Source organism: Apteryx mantelli, chromosome 4 (assembly GCF_036417845.1).
Source record: "Apteryx mantelli isolate bAptMan1 chromosome 4, bAptMan1.hap1, whole genome shotgun sequence".
NCBI lineage: Eukaryota > Metazoa > Chordata > Aves > Apterygiformes > Apterygidae > Apteryx > Apteryx mantelli.
The window spans coordinates 65185311-65206340 of NC_089981.1; the positions used below are offsets into that span (position 1 = coordinate 65185311).

The following is a 21030-nucleotide window of genomic DNA, read 5'->3' on the forward strand; positions in this document are numbered from 1 at the left end:
TGACTGTCATTCATTATATTTCCATTCTTTAATTCTCTTTTAATAAATCCTGTGTCAGCTTTCCATTATTTTGGCATGGATTGATGCCAGGCTAACAGATCTATAATTACTTGGGTCAGTCTGGTTACCTTCTAGAATGTTAGCACAACCTTATTACTCTTCCAGTTTCATGGAATAAATAATAAATTAAGGATGAATGCAAATTCCATCATATGAATCTGTGTTGATCCCTATAATAATAGGGTTCTAACCTTTAAATTCATAGCGCATGCCTCTGTCAAAGTCAGGCTGCACTAACAAAATCACTGGCAATAACGATAAACTGCAATATAGGCCAGACAGTAGAGGGCAATGAGATACACTTCCTAGTAGATTTCAGATACATTTTATGATAACAAAAGAATACTAGGACTCAGGTTTAATTTCATGTTCTGTTAATTAAGGAATTTCTTTTTATACTTTTTCGTTTGTCCATTCAATTTCTGCCTCCACATCCTGGCTTGTTCTGTTCTTCTCATGTTTGATAAATATTGTACCTCTATGTGGCCCAGGACCATCCTTTCCTTTGTATTCCAGGTAAACTTCTTTCTCCCTTCACCATTCTACATCTAAGTGAGAAGGAGCAGCTTTAAGGGATAAAGGAAGAGGTCTTCCCAGTTTACTCTCTGGTGTCATGGCACTCCTGAAGAACAATGTCTAGAAAAGCCATGGTCTGTACTGGACTCTGCTCAGAGGGTCTTTGGAAACAGACCATTCTTACTTCTTTTAGCACAGAGTCCCCTAAGGGGAAAGGAAGATCAGAACAGATAGACAATGTTCAGTGGATTTGGCTGCCAGAATCTGACAAGCCTTTCCTGACTATGTAAAAACAGTGATTTTCCAAGATTAACAGTTCAACCAAATTCATTTGAATTACCATACTAAGCTCGCTGAACAGAACTGTAGATACTTTACAAAACTGACATCTTTCAGAATTTAAGTATCTAGCCACTGCGATTCCACCCCCATATTTTACTACTCTGACCCAAATTGTGATATAACTTCTTCCCAAATATGCCAGATAGAAAATCTGGACTTCTTAAAAGGAGGAAGAAAAGTGGGCTTAGAACCTACCTAACACACTTGGGCTACCTTTTCCTAATTTAGACTCAAAATCTGACATTTGTATTAATGATCAGTGATGCTGGCTAAATAACTTTTCTAATTACAAAAAAAAAAAAAAAAACAACAATCAAAGAACGCTTTTTTCCCTGTGTGGTTCTAGCTGTTAATTAGATCAAGCTAGTTTTCTGCTGTGATTGTGACAGTAGACTTATATTTCTATATTTCTATCTCTCAGAAATGCTATTTAATAGCTTTTGTAAATGCAGTACCTCTGTAAAGCAAAACCAGAAATGTCTGTTTTGTTTCGATCACAGTTCACTTCGGGCTCAGCACAAATCTGAATGCTGATGCTATTTCTGATGAAATTATAGAGACTTTTTAGATCTGATTTCTCTTGACATAAAGATGATATTACATGGCTTTGATGGTGTAAAATGGACTTACAGGTGTATTTAGGCTGCTTTATGCTATGAAAGCCATCACCTTACTGTAAAGGAAAATAAGGCCAACAATTTTGCATAGAGTTCCTCTGAATGCTATCGGGAAGATGGAGCATCAATCTTCTTTTAATCAACCAAACATGAGACTGATGGTTGCAGGAGAGTATCTGAAATTCTGCAGTGTGCCATATGACAGCATCAGATGCTACATTATCTCACAATTATATTTTCAAAGTATATTGACCATCTACACTACAAAAGTTTAAAATGATTTTTAATGTAAATAGCTTTAATCTTTTTATTGCCATCACTGGAACAAATGAAAAGATCCCTTTTCATGCTTTTCTTTTGTACTAGTGGGCAACAGCTACAGTAACCTAGACACAGTATTCTTTGCTTTTCTTTTCAGACATAAAATCGATAGCATTAAGTAGGAACTCATTTTTCTCTGTGGATACTCGTATCCATTATTGGATCATTTCTCATGTGCAACCAACCATCTGCTTTAATGTCAAAGTTGATTCTTTTAGTTGTTCCTTTAATTTTTTTCTTCTGTCTCTTCACTTGCAGTATCTAATATGAAACCACAAATTTAAATCTGTCTGAATGAGTATATTCAGGGCAAAGTGCTTCAATCACTTTTAAATTGCTCATTTTGTGCTACACTGAAGGTGATGTTTTTAGAAGAAAAGAAGGTTGCAACTTTCTATCAAGTTCAAGCCTTTGCCTTCATTTCTTTCTTTTCTTCCTTTTTTTTTTTAAGGTGCAGTCACCAATTGATCTGTCATGTTGTGGTTTTCAAAGATGAACTGAGAATGTTCTGAAAAGAGGCTGCTGTTGAAGAGCTGCTGTAAGACCTAGAGTAGGGAATTACATTTTCATTGTGGCTAACTTTCAATGACACTGAAGATGTCTCACTTGGAAGATCATCAAACCTATGTTTTCTCTTCCACTTCAACAGACAAAGCTTCATTCATTTGATCTGGAGAATCTGAAGAAACTAATTTTCTTTTCGAAATAAGTGTGAATTCTTTTTATCTTAGGATTTAACAACTCCTGACAATGCTTACATTCTACTTCAGAAAAATTAGCTGTTTTCATAACTTCAGTCCTTCCAATCATTTTTTGCCACTAAGTCTTTTAGCATTAACTTTCTCAAACCAGGTTAATATACACAGAAAATTAATAATAACTACATCTAAATCATCTGTTTGTTATATCAATAAGCAGCTTTCATATTTACTAAAATAAACATAAAAACTTTACCAGATATGCTAATCATGTTCTCTAATACTTTATATTCCATTCAAATCTATTCCTGATTGCATAATACTCTTATCTATTCTCTCCTTCATAATATCTAATATTTAACTCCATTCCTGTTCTCCCATGACTAGGCTTCTAGTTCTGTAACTATGCTAATGTTTAGTACCAAAAAAAAAAAAGTATTTTATACTGCTATAATATGTATTTGGCAAAGATCTCATGTACAGAAAAGGAGATAGACATGAAGTGAAATGAGATTTAACTTCTGAAAAAAAGTATATTTTAGGGGGTTTCTCTTCTGGAAAAAAATCCTGATTTTTTCACTGACGGTCCAGAACTAGTTTTCTATTAACCAGTCTAACATCTCTGCATCGTGACTTATCACCATGTTACTGAGCTATGAGAATAATGCTCTGAGCTGTCATTTTTTAAGTAGAGTACTGCTAAGGCCATGTGGTCTCCTTTGGTGAGAAGACGAACTCTAAAATTCTTTTATTTTTGCTAGCACTTCTGCAAGTAATGCTTCACACTGAAATTGCAATTTCTCCCTGGACTACAGATATGACGTTCAGAAGTTTGTTAGGTGGAGCCAAGAATTTCTTACTAAATTAGAAGCTGGTTTTAAGGTCCCAATTCAGTATTTTAAAAAGCTTGTGTAGGAAAAGCATGGGTAAAGGCAAAATGAGGGCAGATTACAGATGATGGTAACCTGTACAGTGAAAACCTGGAAGTTGTTTTTGGTTTTAATATCTACTACATGTAAGTCGAACAGGATCTGTCCCCAGCTCTTCATGATACTTAAGGGACACGGAGAAAAACCATCTAACATTTGCATTATGCAAATCAGGATTCTTGTTTCCTTTTTAGAAAGTTTTATTGACCTGAACATTGCTGAAAAGTGCTTGGTTGCCATCTCTGTTGTCTAAAGTGTTTGATATAGCCACAAGAATGAGGCAGCCCAGGTTGGAGAAGGGCAAACTTCTGATGCAGGTTGACATAAGATCACACTGGAAAGGACTTTGAAAGCTCATCTCATCTATCTACTGTCCAAATGCAGGATAAGAAATATCAGCAATATTTCTGAGAACAGGTAATGTGAACATAAAGATCTCTAATAACCAAGATCTGACATCTTCTCTTGGCAAAGTATACCTGTACTTCACCATTTCTACTTTTAGAAAATTCCTTCCAATATCAAATCCAAATTTCTCTTGCTGCATTTTAAAGCTCTTGTTTCTCACCCTATCCATGCTGAATGTGGAGAAAAATGATTCCCTTCCTTTCCAGGGTAGCCTTTTATGTATTTGAAGACATGTTTCCCCTCAGACTTTTTTCCTATAGACTAAACAACACCAATTCCTCAAACATTCCTCATAAGTCATGTTTTTGGTCCTGATCACTCATTGCTCTCCTTTGGACTCACTCCAGTTAACTCACATGTTTTGTGAAATGTAATGCTAAACGCTAACTACAATAATCTAGGTGAGACCTTACCAATGTTGAGTACTGCAGAGCTATAATTTCCTATGTCTTACAGGTTACATTTCTGGTTTTGCACCCAGGTGAGACCCACTTTACTCCCAAAACCTTTTCTGAAGGACTAGCCAGTTCTTTCATATTCCGTACTGTTAACATTGCTTAGTCCCACCTAAATATGAAACTTTTAATTTCTCCATATTGAACTGCATCCAATTTTCCAATCTGGCCAATTTGACTTCAAATTGTGTCCTCCAACTTGCTGCAACCAGCCTAGTGTCATCTGTAAATGGAATAAACATACCCTGTATTTTATCCCCAAGTCACTACTGAAAATACTGAACAGTACTAGACACAGAAGAGATATTTGTACAACCCAGTTGATACAATCTTCCAGTTTAGCAGTGAATCTCTGGTAACTACTGTCTGAGTATGCTTTCCAAATAACTCTGCACTCATCTTACAATCATTGTTCTTATCAAATTTCCCTGCTTTGCTTATAAGAATTTGTTATATATGTATGACACAAAAAGAGTGTCAAAAACCTTACTGAAGTCAAGATACACAATATCTGTTACTCTTTTGTTCACAGCCCTATTAGCTCGTCACAGAAAGAAAATTGGTTTGACATGAGCTGCTTTTGACACACCCATACTGGCTGTTACCCATCTCTTTGCTGTCCTCCAGGTGTTTACAAGTAACTTGTTAGATTATTTGTTTGTTATTCTACTATTTTTGTAGAATTGAAGTTAAATTGACTGATGTAAAATTCCCTGGGTCTTCCTTTTACTCTTTTAAGAAGAAATATTACATTTGTCCTTTTTCAATCCCTTGGAACCTTGGCAGGCATCTCCAGGTTCTCAGAGACCCCTGCTAACAGCTTTAAATAGCTTTGGCTAGTTCTGTAAGTAAGCTATAGCCCATTTTATCAGACTCTAGAACCTCTTCTTTCCTTAGCTGACCCAAAGCCCTTTGCTTTTGATAATAATTGTATTAGCCACCAGATTACAGTAGACCTTTTTAGTGAATACTGAAACAAAAAAGGCTTAAATGTTTTTGCCTAAAATATCATAACTATTTTTTTCTCTCAGCTAAGCACCGAGTAGTTTCTCAATCTTTCTCTTATTCCTTACAGAACTCAAGCAGAAACCCAACAACCATAAAATTTAATGTTCTTTAAAAATATATTTTTAAAGCCAGTCACTTATAAAAGATTTCTTGTTCTTCTTAATTAAAACTTCTTCTGTGCTTTGTTCTTTCTGATTTTTGTCCCCACATACTTACGCATTCTTTTATACTAATCCTAGTAATCTCATATAATTTTCATTTCCTGTATGCCTCTTTCACGTGCTTGAGGTCAATGTATATGATTTAGCCAGATGATCTCTTGCTATATTTGCTATTCTTTCCCTGCTTTGGGATCATTAAACTCTGAATAGCTTGATTTTCACCAGGAAGTGCTTAATTCCATTATTCCTTTAGATTTTTCTTCTATGAGATCTGATCTTCCAGTATCCTGACTTTGTTGATGTCTGCTGTCTTGAAATTCTCTTTTTCTATTTCACTACTCTCCCTCCTTTCCTTTAAAAGGATCATGAACACATTCATTTCGTGCCCACACAATTTTTTTTTCCCTTTTGTACTCTCATCCACATCCTATTTAGCACAAGTATTCTGTAGACTGTATTCAAACTTCTCTAGTTACTTCCTCTACTTTCCGTACCAAAGCTGTCACCAGAACATCCCAAGACATTCTAGACACTCTGTGACTTGCTATATTCCTTTCCCACAGAAGTCTAGGTTAATTTTTTTTCTAGTTATTACCAAGTTCTAGGCCTTACAGGATTTGGTTAGTTTCTCAAAGAAGACAACCCCCACAAATGTTCAAAACCAGTTACCCCCACAAAAAAGGCAAAACTAAAACCTAACTGCATTCAGCAGGTATTTCTGGTTTGGGATTTCAACGGCTATACATCCACCTCCCTCTCCCCGATCTCAGAACAGGTGCATATGTCCTTAATATAAAACAGTGTCTCCTGCCATCTTTCTCTTTCTGAACAAGCCACCATGTATGCCCTTATACTCATATTTTAGTCACATGAACCATTCTAACAAGCTACTATTATGCCAGTTGAGTTGGAGTTTTCTATTAAGAATTCCACCTGTTCTGTCCCTCTTCATATACCTGACTCCTACCTTTGAAGAGACATTTCTAGATGTGAAAAGACAGCGGACCATTCAGGCTTCAAACTCCCTCCTTAGCTTTGACATCAAGGGAGAAAATTAGCACCTACACTCATGGAACTGTTTTTATTCATATTTTTCTTCTGTGTGGAATAGAAATAGAGCTTTTATCTAATTTTACCCAGTTCTGTTAGATAAAACATCCAAATCATATGAAAAACAAGCCTTTTCCTGCTGTGCATTCACTATCAGGGTTTCCTCTACTGACTGTCGGTCTGAGATACATTTTTTGCTGCTATATACTACAAGGAGAAGTGGCCTCAGTACTCCAGATTTAGTAGCGTTTGCTATATACAGAAGATTAAAGGGAGGAATGTCAGTGCTTAAAGTTGGGAAATAAATGAGAAATTTCAGGTTATTTTCTCTGCTCTGCCATTTATACAGGTATTGTCTTAATATGACTATAATCCTAGTGAAGACAAGAGAGTTATAGCATGAAGCCATGTTAAGTGGTTGAAGTAAACTCTAAGATTAAAACTAAACCTTATTTTCTGGTGATGACACTACCTTGGTGTGTGAACTTTTCTCTGTCCTTCAGTTTTTAGATCCCCAGCTGTAAAATGATTATAATAAGTTGTCTGCTTCATAAGTGAGGTGTTTGTATTAAGGAATATTTATAAATCCATTAAGATCCTCAGATGATAAGTACTACAGAAAGCAAAGACTTATTATTAATAATGTCCACTCAGTATGGTGCTAGTATCTTGGCGATAACTTTATCCCTAAAATCACTAGAAGAAGATTTAAAAGCCTAGAGAAAATGCTGAAATGAGGTAAATTTTCTCTCATCTCTGTAAAGCATCTTGCTGCACTGAGAGCTCCAAACACACATCTGTCATCTGGAGGCCAAGCAGGCCTTCCACAATTCCAGGAAATCAATTCCAAAGATTGTAGATTGTCAGTTGCTCGTACACTGGAGGCCGTCCAGGCATCAGATTAAATTGTATGAGAAAATTGTAGCAGGCTCTAGACTGCACGTAATGGAGACCCCCAATGACCTTTCCGAGGATTTGGGAAACATGCATTGAAATTACCAACAGGCCCTTTTGTAGCACCAAAACTGTATACTGAACTTCTCTTACTCATCACACAGGGTCATTCACAACTGAGCTAGTTCTGAAGAAGAAAAACAAACCAGAAAATGTAATCACCATCCTTTCTTCTTGTATAAAATGTACAAGGATATCAGAACTGCATTCTTCATAGAACAAAAAAAAAGAAAAGAAAAGAAAAGAAAAGAAAAGAAAAGAAAAGAAAAGAAAAAAGAAAGAAAAGCTGGCATTTATGAAAGCCTCAGTCTTTAGTAGTGTTTAATGAGGCTACTGTTGCTGAATCTTTCATCCCTGAGAGATTTCAGCAGAACACCCAAAATACTGGCCAAAACTATTGCTGATGAAGAAGGCAGATTTAGAAATGTAATAGTTTCAGATTTATTGTTCTATTCAGAGTCTGTTGACTACCCTCTGCTTTTTTGGTTTCATTGTTTCTAGAGTACCCTTGACATGGCCAGAGTTCAAACTGCTAATGTGACACTTTCAGTGCGGCTCACTTGGAGGTTCAGGCCTTGGTATATAACTCTCATTGTCCTGAATAGGAATGCTACATATACACCAAAACGTAATCCCTTTTGAAAGTAAAGTTCGTTAAACCAAGGAAGGATAACCTACATATAATTCTGCTTATTACTTCTGATCAACCTACGGTTTCAAAAACTGGAGAGTTATGTACCTGAATTTTGCTTTTCCATTTATCAGTGGCTTGCTAGGGAAGCCACTTAATCTCACCCCTTACTAATACTCCTTCTCTATAGGAAAGCTGTATGGCTTAATGAATATTCATAAAGTTTTTTTTTAAATATATTAGAAAAGATTTACAGAGCATTTTAAGCAGATGGAGTGTTAGTGCACTGATTGATTTCTTTTTTTTTGTATTTTGAATAGCTCCTTTGCATTCACCATGACATAAAAATGAATGTTTCTTTTAATAAAAGATCATATAGAATCATAACCAAAACTGCCTATAACTTAAAAGTTTTGTACATTCCTCCAAAGCAGCTGTTAGAAAGGGCACCAGATTAAGCCAGTTCTTAGTCTGACAGCAAGGATCTACGATTTAGAGATTGTAGACACACACACAAAGAAGAAAATTGTGGACAGAAACTGCTCTTACCATTTTTGAATCCACCACAGACTTCCTATATGGCCTTGACCAAATTTTTTAATTTGTTTCCTAATTCCCCATGTGTTGTTTTGGAGTAATAATTACCCATGTCAGAAGTGTCCCAGTATAAATTCATTGCTAAATGTCTTTTATGCTGAGACTTCTAATTAATAAAATATCTTTTTGCTAAAGCATCAGTTTAGCATTGACTAACTATAGACTAATCGTATTTATATTTTTAACTTTCTGCTTTATCAGAGATCTTGGTCTGATACTTATGTATGTAATTTTCTACCACTTATATTTTATGTTTTTACACATGTTTTGATCAGCTATAAATGACTACTTTTGGTGTGTTTCATTGTAGAATTAGACCTCCTAGGTTCTAGAGAGGAAAGTCAGGGAGAAAGGTATGCAGTGGCAATCTGTGCCCACACACAAAAAGAAAATCTATGGCCTGAATGAATGAAGAAAGGAATGAAAGGCATATGATCATGAAGAGGAGACTTTCAAAGACTGTTTTAGCCACAGGCCTTTTCATGTCAAATATCTGGCACAGCCAAACTGTAAAAAGCAAAGCAGGAATTTCTAGGATCAGTTACACCCCTTTGACTCATCCCGTTCCCTTGCCCATTTGCTCTCGTAAGGCAGTTCCAGAGTGTGCAACAGGAAACCAAGCAAAAACAATACAAGAAAAACGCATTTTAATTTTAGCCACACAGCTGCCTCTGAGTTCTTTAAATACACTCCCCTCTAAGTGCTTCCATACACCAAGCTATCCAAGTGCTCTAGACAGGCTGAGTCTCAACTGCAAACTCATTCCACAACTAATCTCTGTCTGGCATTGTTACAGCAATCAAACCAAGCTGGTCAAATGTCCAGTTGGGGCAAACCGGGTCCTTATCCAAGTGCCCTTTGGCGGCCTCCATTATGTGGCTTTAAGTGATGAGTTACAGTCTCCAAGTTCTTTGGGTAAGGACAAGTTTTCGGATAAAGATTAAAAACAACCTCCTTTCTCCTTATCCTCTCCCTCTGCACATTCATACACAGCATAAGAAACCAAAAATATCTTTTGAAGTTGTGCCTATGAATGACACTGTGCCATAGTGTAATGTGACGGGTGACCTATTCTCCTTGTGCTAGGCTGCATGCAGCCTTGTTGTCTGGAAAACTGTCTGGGGAATTTAAGGGCTACCAAGAGAAAAATGGGAAATCTAAAAGCTCAGTCACAACATTTCAGTTCTTCATCTTGGGTTGTTTTTTCCCTTTGGCTTTTGAAGGTGAAACATAAACCATCTTTGAATTCCAGAGGTTTTTTACTGCCATCATGTGGAGACTCTCCTAAAACTGTAAAATCATCTTCCCAGACTCTTGCTCGGGGATATCATTTTTCCTGCTCTTGGCAAACCGAAAACATCTAATTCAGTCTTACATCTATGCAGGGCTAGTCCTGGAGCCACAAATGCCATAAACATCTGTTAAATATTCTACCATCTTCAGTATACTTTGCTTTTCCCCTACTGAAGCAGTGTATTTGTTGGCAAAGCAGAGCTAGCTAAGAGTGTGACAGCTTGGTTATGCTTGCCATTTCTGATGTTCCAATACAGGTTTCCTTCTATGATCTGCAGGAACATATAAACGTTTAATATCAATGCTGTTTCATTCCATGCAGCAATGATACAAAGGAAAACAGTGTAACAGAAGGGTATCACAAATCCAATTATGCAAGCTATCTCAGGATCAGAAATTTACATTCTTCAGGCATTACTGTTCCCACTATGCAATCCTCCATTTTATCTGACCACCATAACATTAGCATTTGAGAAATTTGATAAAAGTTTTAAAACTGTTCCAGAACATTGGAAATCTAGGGCACTACAATAATTTTAGTAAAATAAGGAGCAAGAGTATTTCCGCATTTCAGGAAATTCCAAGTTTTAAAAATTTCAACTAAAACCAATTTTAAAAAGCAAAATGGAAGATCACCAAGTTTGTTTTCCACTTTATTTGTTTCTTGTTTTATATTGATTAACATTGTATTTACTACCGTAAAAGTCAAAACAAGACATTCAGTTATTTTTTCAGCAAACCTTTCAGCAAAACTTACACATTAGTCTAAAAGGTTTTACTTTTGTTAAATCAAAACAGTCTGAAAGACAAACATCATCAGAAAATTTTCAAGCATCTTTGTTTATTTCCCCAAATACATGCAAGGACTTTTAAATAAGTGGCCTCATTTTCAAAAGTGCTGAACTTACCAATAGCTCTTCCTGAGTTACAACAACAGAAATCAGCCTTGCATGTGGTTTAGGGATCTAAGTGGTATCTTCTATCCATTCCATTATCTCACTGGAAAAAGGATCCTAACTATTTTACAGTTTCTCCCTCAACAGAAGCTGGCAAACACACCCATTAGGCTCAGTAAGGTACATAACTGACTGCGGATCAACTGATCTGCTTTCCAGTAGATACCAACATTTTCCTGTACAACAAGACCTTTTCTGTAGAGCTCAAAACCTTTTCTGAAGGTTATACTCAGTAAGTTTTGAAAGCTGGCCTGAAGATAGTACTGTAATCAAGGCATTGCCTTTTGCTGGTCTCATAAAAATCCATTCAGATTTGGTTACATTATAAACCACTGGAAAAATCAGCACTAAGCAGCTTTTGTCTTGATCTGCTGCTGTAAGCTCTCGTAGTTCCTTTAGCTTTGGACACAAATTGTTCAGTGTTTTACTGCAATAGTCTGTGCAGAGTAGATTTCTAAATTAAAGGTAAAACGTATCCTTCTGTCGTCTTTTGGCATAAGGGAACATACTTTGCCCTGGGAACCAAGAGCCAGTTCTACATTTGTCTTTTAAATGGTCTAGTAATTCTGTACTTTTCACAATCATATTATTAAGCAAAGCCTCAACCACTACTAAGAGAACCCAGACGAATTCTGCCATCTAACATCACAAGCCTACAGGGAAAGTAACTGACTCACAGTGGCATCTGAGCTTCTCGGAAAGCCTATGTCCAGTCCATAACCTTGGCTCCTCTATCTGTACTGTAAGATGAGGCATAGTACATGGATATATCATTGTTACTGCATCATATGACTTCTCTACTGACTAGCATGTAGAAAATTTCACCCTTCTATGTGAAAATAATGAAGCTATTCCTCTAATCTTCACTAGTAGAGGTCTGCACTGAAGGCTCCAGGTTCAAATTCTCTTCCACAAGAGATACATTTGTCACCCTTGCACATAAAAAAAATGAATTCTTGCCTTTTCATTTGCTTTTAAAAGCGACAGGAAATAACAGATCAAGATCGTATCAAAAAACATTCTCAAATGTAGTTTTGTGTTCTCAACAATTAGGAAATTACAGATTTGAGATGGCCAGTGCAGCCTTAATTCTGCTACCTCATGCATTTATGTCATGAACCTATCTTTAATTACCTAGTGACATCTTGCTTTTTTCCACTAAACAATGTGTCATGCAATAGACTGTGTAAATGGTATTAGTAATAAATCAAAACCATGTACAGCATTAGGCTATTGTTTGTAGTACCCTTACCTCGTATTTGCTGCCCTTGCTATATAAATAACATTGTTATAAAGTAAGATTTGGGGCTGTTTATTGTCATTTTACGTAAATTAGATAAAGCCATTTAATCCTGAAAAAATGTCCATAGACAGTCCTTGATTGGACCAAGTTTGACCTTCCCTATAATACTTAATACAAAGAGACACACGACACCTAGTGGCTATTCCAGATAATAATACAGAATGCATAAACCCGTATATAATGCAAGGATATAGATCACCACTCTCAGGTTCACAAAATTAAGATGCAACTGCAAAACTGAAGACAAGTTACAATCCATATTGAAGACTCAGTTAAGATGGCCTTAACAGACTCAATATTTGTGACACAAAAAAACCCCAGGCACCAACATTTAAAATACAAACCCAGATAATTTTTGGTCTCCAGGAAAATAGGACATCTACTCCACTTTGGGGTAAACAGTAGCTCTTTCATGACAACAGTATAAATCCTGTAGATTTCCCCATTAGAAAATAACAATATCATGAGGAGATCTCCCTGACTGCATAGCACTGACTAAGTAAAACTATACTTCTACACCTCATAGCCTTCCACTTATCAGAGGCTATACTGGAGATACAGATAGATAAGGGGAGGACTGTGCAGGAGAAGCGACGGCATACAAAAGGACATGCTGCCCTCCAAAATACTCTGGACTACTGGAATAGTCTGTTGCTGCACAGATTAAAAGCGGTATCTGAGGCTGCTCTTTTACACAGTTTACCCAAATCTTCAATTGGCCCTAGAGTCTAGGAGTTGCAAAGATGGTATTGCAGCCACCTTTGTTCTCCTTCAACATAATACAGTACAGAAAAGAGTAAAGAGCATCAGAGAGACTGGTTTCTTGTTTTATTCTCAGTATGCCATCTCTGCTAATCATTTTTTGTTGTTAAATGACCTTTATTCTGCCCTCCCTTAATTTGGAGACATTTATGGTAAAGATCACAGATGTACTTGCAGATAGATAAATGAATCTGAAAGATGTGTATACTGAAAAGAAAATGTCACTAGATAAAGGTGAAATGCAGAAGAAGAACAAGCCAGTGTTAAAAAATCTTCTCTAGAAAAAAAATCTTGAACTTTTGGGTGAAATTCTATGACCTGTGATATAGTTCAGGTCCAGCAGATGATCACACAGTATCCCTTTCAGGCTTTGATATTTATTAAATAAGATATTAATTACTAACAAAACCCACATATGAAATGTCTTTTTAAATAGATTTGGAGTTTTAATGTTGTTTTAATCTACAACCACAAAGCTAACACAAACATAAAAACAAATATGTTTGAGATTTGGTGCACCTCTGCTGAAATGTGAAGCAAATACTTCATCCACATCTATTCATTCTTTGGTTAAGACCAACAAAAACTCAGAGGCATCATTTGAGCAATATTCTTCTATTAATGTATTAAAATTATAGAAATTAATACTAAAAGGATCAAAATATCATAAAAGTTAGATTTTTGCTTCAATAAAATGAGATGTATAAAACTATGTATTTGCAGACTAATTTAATGTAATACAGTACATATTGAAGTATATTTTGACAGTGACAGCAAAATAAATAGGTCAGGATAGAAATAAGACTGAGCGCTTAGTGTTTTCAGACAAACACCTAAACTCTCCAGTTCAGCCAATGTATTATGAAATCATGTTCTTACTCTGACCTGGCTATGCTTTACTTCTGTAGTTTGCCAAGTATTTCTTTCTGCTGTTGTGTGAGGACAAAAGATTCTTTGTCCTATAAGAGTTTATGGCATCCATGCATCATCACCTTTATTAATTCTTCAGTAACCACACAAGACCTATTATTTAACAGCCTCATAGGATAACTACTTGCTTTTGTCCCTCTTAAGTCATTCTCAGAAAGCTGATTGCCGCATCTTTTCCCGGAAGAAGTGATTCAACACCTTTTTTTTTAAAATAAAAAATGCTGAAACACCTAAACTCAGTAAACGTACAGCCATACTTTAGGCATATTCTTTTAATTCTTCTCCTTTTGTATGACCAAAATAAACAGGGAAATGAATGAAAAACTAGTACTCATTTGCCAAAACACTCACCTTCAGGATAAACAAGCCACTGCTCAACATATGAAAAAAAGGAAAACATACTGTTGTCACTGACAGTAATCACAGAAAGCACACAGTAAATGAAACCTTTTATCAATGAAAAGAACACTTGTAAGGAAAGGGGAGAGAGGGAAAATGACACCAATATTATTAAAACACAGAAAACCCATATTTTAAGAGCAGGGAAAATTCAGATGATGGGGTTACATTTAAATTTAAGGTTTAATTCAGCTGAATTCAGGGAGAATTCAGGTGATAAGGTGTAATTTATTTAAAACAGAGGTTAACCTAGACTATCAAAGAAAAAGTGTCTATTTATAATACAGTATTTCAGTTTTCCTACCTGCTGTCTCTTGGATGAAGGCCTGGTATCATACAGTCCCAATTCTGCTCTGAATCACCCCAATTGAATGGCAGATTGCCTTTCCCAAATCAGTCTCTGATGAACTGTTTTCAGTGAACACGCACATGCACTCCATATCCTTAGAAATTTGGTCTCTGTGGAGATCTGTAAGGGTTGTTTCTGGGGATAAGGCAACCAGCACCATGCCTGAGCACATATCATGATGCAACAGCATTCTTAGCATGCTTTTCCTCAGAACCCAAACCTCATAAGTGGTAAGAGATACAAATCCACAGTCTAGATATCACACATCTCAAAGTACTGTTTAAATGTAACTCTGAGCCAACTTTAGTATTTAAATACTCAAAAATTACATTCTAAGAATATTTGTAACTAGCGTTCTCTCACAGCACTTTAAATTAGGACTGGAACACATTCTGTGTCGCATTTTCAAAATGACAGCATCATTTCAAATAATCCCATTTTTGTTTGTTTTGCATGTGATAGGTCTGTTCTAGACTGTGCTGACATTAAAAAGTCCTTTTCTTATCCAGTCAGGAATTTATTTGACCATGTTGACCTTTGTTAACAAGCATGCTTCAGGTTCTTTAACAAGACCATCATAACAATGAAAGTATTTATTTTCATCCATTTCTATTCAGGGAATTCATTGTGTCCTTTGCTCAACCCTTCAGTCCTGTTTCCTCTAATGAAATGGCTTTTCATGACCAAATGCAAAATATCCTGACAGACTTCTGGGTGCTGGTGGTGTTTATGGAGTTCTCAGAACAAGAATAGCTATTCCTGTCATACACATTAATCCAGAAGATCCAGTTCCACCTGCTTACTGGGCCTTGTTTTTCTGCAGTTCATGGAAAGCAAACCCATGCATTTTTTTCACTAGCTCATATTTACCAACCACATGGAAGAATAAGAGTATCTTTTACTCTTCATTTGCTTATGATAGCTCCTCCTTTTGCTATTCTTTCTCTCTTTGAGAAAACAAGCCTAAAGCTTTTGGACCTCTTTAGTGCTACTTTCCTCATTTTGTAAGTGGCTGTCAGTCTAAACGCTTTTGCTGCCATCTCTCATTCTTGGCATCAAACAGGTTCTAGAAAAACCTAACCTCTTGTGAGGGAGTTGAACTGTATTCTTCTGCACAATATCTGGAAAAGCCAGCAGCATCCAGGCTCCTGGCCTTAATCACCCTGCCTCACCCCTTCAGCAGGCCAGGCTAGGCCATAACAGGTGGCGGAAGGCCAGCGGGAGCTGCCCAGGCCGCCTTTCAGTGAGGGGGCTCCTTTCCACCACGTCCCCCCAGGCACCTCCCGGCGGCCGCGCGCCGCTCGCGCACCTGCAGCGCCCCGCCCCCGCCTCACGCCAGCGCGGGAGGCCTGCGGCAACGGCTCCCGCCCCGCTCTCCCTCCCACGAGCCGCAGCGCGACGCCACAGCGACGCCTGCGCGCGCGCCGCGGGCACGAGCTGCGGCACCTCTCCCGTCTACCGGCGGCCGCGAGGCGGCGCATGCGCGCCGAGGCCACGCCGGCTCCAGTGGCGAGCGCGCCCGCGGAGCGCAGGCAGCTCGCTGTGCTCATGCGCACAGGCGGTGTCCTGTCGGGCAGCCTTCCTCTTCCGGGATGGGTTTATCTAGGCGATGAGGGTAGGTTTGTGTCCATGGTGGCGGCAGCGCGCATGTGCGGCCAGGCGGCACTCTGGTTGTGGCGGCTTGTTCGCAGGTGAGGGGTGGCCTGGGCCGGCCGGGGGCAGGGCGGCGGGGGCTGTGGGGCTTAGAGAGCCGCTCGGCCCGCCGTGCCGTGCCGTGCGGCGGTGGTGCGGGGCGGCGGCTGGGGCCCGACGGCCGGGGTCGCTCGTCGCGCCGCCCCGGCCGGGCGGCTGCGCGGGGCCCTGAGCTGACGCCGGCCGCCTCCGCCCCGCGGGCCCTGCCTGCCCGCCGGCGGCCCCGGGGGATCGGCCCTCGCCGGCTGCGGCAGCGGGCGAGCGCCGGGAGGCGGAGTCGGGGAGGCGGCCGGGCCGGGCCGGGCCGGGCGGGCCGGCCGAGCAGCTGCCCCGCGGCCGCGGCGGCCCCGCCGGGGCGGCCCTTCCGGGGTTCGTTCCGTTTTTTTCTTAAGGGGGAAAAGCTGTGCCAATCCTTCCTAAAATGCAAGGCTGACAAATGGTGCGTTCTTATTTTGCTTATTTCTAGCCCACGTTCTGTTTTAGTTCTGCTCTTTAGAGATTATTATCGGTACATACCCCTTTCTTTAAAAAACTATTTGTTTTGGAGAGGGATAAGTAACTAAGGGAGGGACTTAAACCTCACCTTCCACTTAAACCTGTCTGTACCATGAGTATTCAATTAGAACTGCTCTGTTAGTGATAAGAGATGGTGAAGCAGGGTTTATATTTTTTAATCCAGTTAAAATGCTTGCTGCTTAAAACATATAAGTGTCAGTAACTTAATCTATGATACAAATATATACTTTTCTTACTGGATTTCCTCATCAGAAATCAAAATTCTTTGATAAGACTTTATCAAATGCTTCTGTTAATGGGACACAGAGCAGGATAGCTCTGGCCCAGTCCAGACATTGGTCTAGTATAGTTGGCTCTGTCTCTGTTACCACATCAGCAGATGTGACTGGAGATAAAAAGCAGAAATGAGGTGAAATACTGAAGAAGTTCTTTTTTGTTGAGCATTATTCTGTCTGTCTTGTAGTTTTACAGACAGTAATACTAGCATCTTAGTACTGTTACCTAATGTGCAGGCTTCATTCCTGGAGGTGTCAAGTCTCAAGAACTTGAGCAGAATTCTAACAATTCTAATTTTAAGAAGAAGCTCATCTTTTGGGGTAGATTGTTCCAGAATGTCTGCTGCAATATCCTTTGAAGTATCTAGCACTGGATACCACCATTAGTGGACTGCTGGTCTGACTATTATGTGGACTCCAGAGTTCCTGTAGTTAAATTTATAGTTCTAACGTGAACCACAATTTTAAAGGATTGTTTTAGAGGAAAGTAATTTCTACAAATAGTATTAGACCTAATTTCTGTGAAAGATGACAGGATGAACCAGGTAGCCAAAGTCTGAGCTACCTTCTTTAAGAAAAGCAGAAACTTTATTCTGCCTTGTTAGAGTCTGCCTAGACCTTAGGAAGCAGCTGAAGGTTGTGAAGAGTACGTGGTATGGAAGGCCATAATGTAACTATACGTTTTTCTGGTTTTCATAGCTTTTAGCTTTTTAGCCTTCCAGCATTCTCATTCTGAAAGAGTATGGAAAGAAGAGGCATTTCTAAGGCCATACCTCCAGCTAGGAGTGCTTTGCGGGTATAGTATGTGTTGCACATTTAGCAATAAGGATTTCCCTAGCCCCAGCACGTTCTCTGATCTCGAGATATACCTCACTCTGAGAGTGAAACAAACTAGCAAAAGCAGAGCTTTGCGGTTCAGCTGTATTTATGGTATGGGGTTTCCCCAGCACAGCTGACCTGTTTGGGGATGCAGTATCTATCCAGGATAGCTACGTTTATAAGACAGATATGGCCTGAGCAACCTTAATTCTTGAGCAAATTTTTTTTTATGAATAGCTTTTAGCTTTTAGTTTGTTTTGCCTTTTTGGATAGAGAAATGTCTCTAATGCATTAATTTTTTATCTACATCTTATTCTTTGAATCACTTGAGATGCTTCTACTTCTGAAAGGTCTTCAATTAATTCACTAGCAATGTAAAAAAAACCTTAAAATACACAACTGTCCCACTTCACTTAAAGGATTATTGATTTAATTACAGATAACAAATGTATGCTTGACAACTGCTATTTTATCTTGGTCACCCATGGTCCTGAACTTCAGAGCAATCAAGTAGAACTAGGCATTACATTTTTGACAGTTCAATACAAGAAATTATATTCCTATTTCCCAACTTTTATGTGCACAATAAGGAATTTTTAGCTTGTCTGGTAGAATCCTTAATAGAGTTAGAAGTTACTTGTGCAGTGTGTGCTTTCTGGATGAATCTATCAGAAACTACTCAGTAATTTTAAGTATGGAACAATTCTACTTCAGGTAAATTCATAAAGATTGGCTGACCTGTGCTGTCTGCTCTGACTTGCTCAGCCACTGAAGAAAGAAGCCGAGCAGGTGAATTCTAGCTCTTCTACCACATCCGTATCTTTAGTACTTCTAAAATACCTTTGATTTATTGGTTTTCACAGCAGTAGTAAAAATGAATTATAGAAGATTTGTACCGTATTTCTGCTTCAATTAATTTCTTCCTTCCTATGCCATAGTTTTTTCTTTGAAGCTGCCCTTAAAAACTCAACATCCGTGTCTAATATGATATTCTTTCCTTGTACTTGGTGCAGGGGACTGAAAGATTGGATCATAGAAATTTTCTGGACACTTAAAAAAAAATCAACCTGAGCAGATGGAAAGCATCAGTGCAGAAAGTTTTATGTAGTAATGTATCAGTTGATACAAAGGATTGTTGCCTATCTTATCCACTCTCTAATGGGTTATTAAACATGCATTGAGAGTTTTGCAGGGAATAGACAGTGGTTTTATTGGCAGCCCCTTGCTAACCTAACTGTATGATAAAGATAGCAAATGTGAAGCTGAGAGTTTAATAGAACCAGATTGCTTATCAAGTCTAACAAACCTTTGATAACCAGATTACTCTGAGGGCAAACATAACCTTCTCTGTAATCTTATTCTGGTGAAACTTTCTTCTTTGGATTCAGGGGAAGTCACTTCCTGTTTCTAACTATTTTTATAGCTCCTCAATGAAAAAGGTGTTGAAAACTGCCTCCAGCATTGTGGAGGCATGGAGAGAAAATAGTCACCTCTTGAGAGCCTCAAGGAACTATTGGGCAAAGTGATGCAAATGAAGAGATTGAACCATCGCTTCAGCATGGCAGCAGCTGAGTCTGACAAGGACTCCGGATACTCAGGTTTAGAAAAAGACTGTTTCCTTTCTTTCTGTTATCTTGCTCAGAGATTGCTTTTGTTGGTAACATTTGACAAGTCTGTCTCTCTTTAGACCCTTGCTGCTTGTATCTGGTTTGTTGGAAGCCCGTTTGTGCACAGTACAGGTTGAAAAATCATCCTACCATCAAAATTTTTGGAGGGGAGCTTTATGTAGTTACAAAGATCATCCTGTGAATTTTGAATGGCATGAGAGTTTAAAATATGCCTAATAAAGAAATTAATAGATGAATCTCATATTTCAGAGTGTAGAAGCAGGAGTGGAAAGATCACTTCTAGTTCATTGCAGTGATGAATGAACTACTGCATTATGCTGTCTAATGTCTCTTAGGATACAATCAGATCATCAGTAGAGCCTGATAAACTAGAAAGTAATTTTTATAACATCAATAAAATGTAGAAGCAGTGTTCCATCTTAATACTCAACAAAACTATGCAAAGATTGCCTTTAAAAGATAAAAATGCTTTTGTGAGAGATACCTGACTTCCTGGGTTTGTAGACAAGAGATTTTAAGACACAATGACTGCAGCACAGACTATGACTATAGCAATGCAGAATCTTGTAATTCTTTCCTGCATCTGGCTGTAGAGTTGTTCTAATGCTAGTATGCAGGCCCTTGGAGATTAAATGCAAAGGAACAGAAAGTTTGCTTGGGAGCAAGCATCTGCATAAGAACTGGCCTGAAATACAAAGTCTTTTATTAAAGGGCATTTGACAGCTGTCATAGTGTGGCTAATTTTAATGATATTTTAGAATTAGACTTTATTATTCTTTGTGACTTGACTGAACAGGAGCAGAACAATAGAACTGAAAGAAGTTAGCAGGCATACTGCGTGTAAAACAACTAACAGTCACATTCTACCCCTGGCAGATGGAAGCTCAGAGTGCCCAAGTGCTATGGAGCAGATGGACTCGGAGGACGTGCTAAACACACTGTGTTGGAACACAGAGGATGGGCCTTGGCCATGCCCAATGACTACAAACAGTTCCTTTCCTGCACTTTCTCCTATGGTCGTAATGAAAAATGTGTTAGTTAAACAGGTAGGGAAGAAATAATATATTGGAAAACACTACATGTTCTTCAGAAAAGAAGTGGGGGTTTTTGTTTTTTTGTTTTCTTTTTTTTTTTTTTTACTATTTTCCTTTCAGAAAGAATGATGCAAGTTGTTACAGTTGCAGTACAGAAAGTAACTGGTGACTCAAAGTTCTGTTACTGAGAGCCTGCCCTTTTGAAGGGCGGCTAAAATCACTAAAATGGAACAATGGGAAATGTAGTTGTTCTACTACATCTGCTAAACCTCTTTGTCTCAAAGGGACCCACCCAAAATAGATCTTATAGAATGCTGTGTAAATAGC

The 21030-nt window shown here is 38.4% G+C and overlaps 1 protein-coding gene across 6 annotated transcripts in view; it reads left to right on the forward strand.

Moving 5' to 3' along the window:
• CIPC (CLOCK interacting pacemaker) overlaps window positions 1-21030 on the forward strand; it is a 39678-nt gene that overhangs the window by 10731 nt on the left and 7917 nt on the right. Inside the window, exons 1-4 of one of the 6 annotated variants that reach the window (XR_010884199.1) lie at window positions 16317-16430; window positions 18756-18830; window positions 19465-19639; window positions 20546-20715. Coding sequence is in view for 5 of the 6 variants with exons in the window: in XM_013940582.2 (XP_013796036.1) it covers window positions 19567-19639; window positions 20546-20715 (243 nt within the window). In the remaining variant the exon portion in view is untranslated. Of the gene's footprint in view, window positions 1-16316; window positions 16431-16844; window positions 16871-18755; window positions 18831-19464; window positions 19640-20545; window positions 20716-21030 lie in introns of those variants that run through there. The other 5 variants (XM_067296859.1, XM_067296858.1, XM_067296860.1 and 2 more) reach the window with 5 other exon arrangements.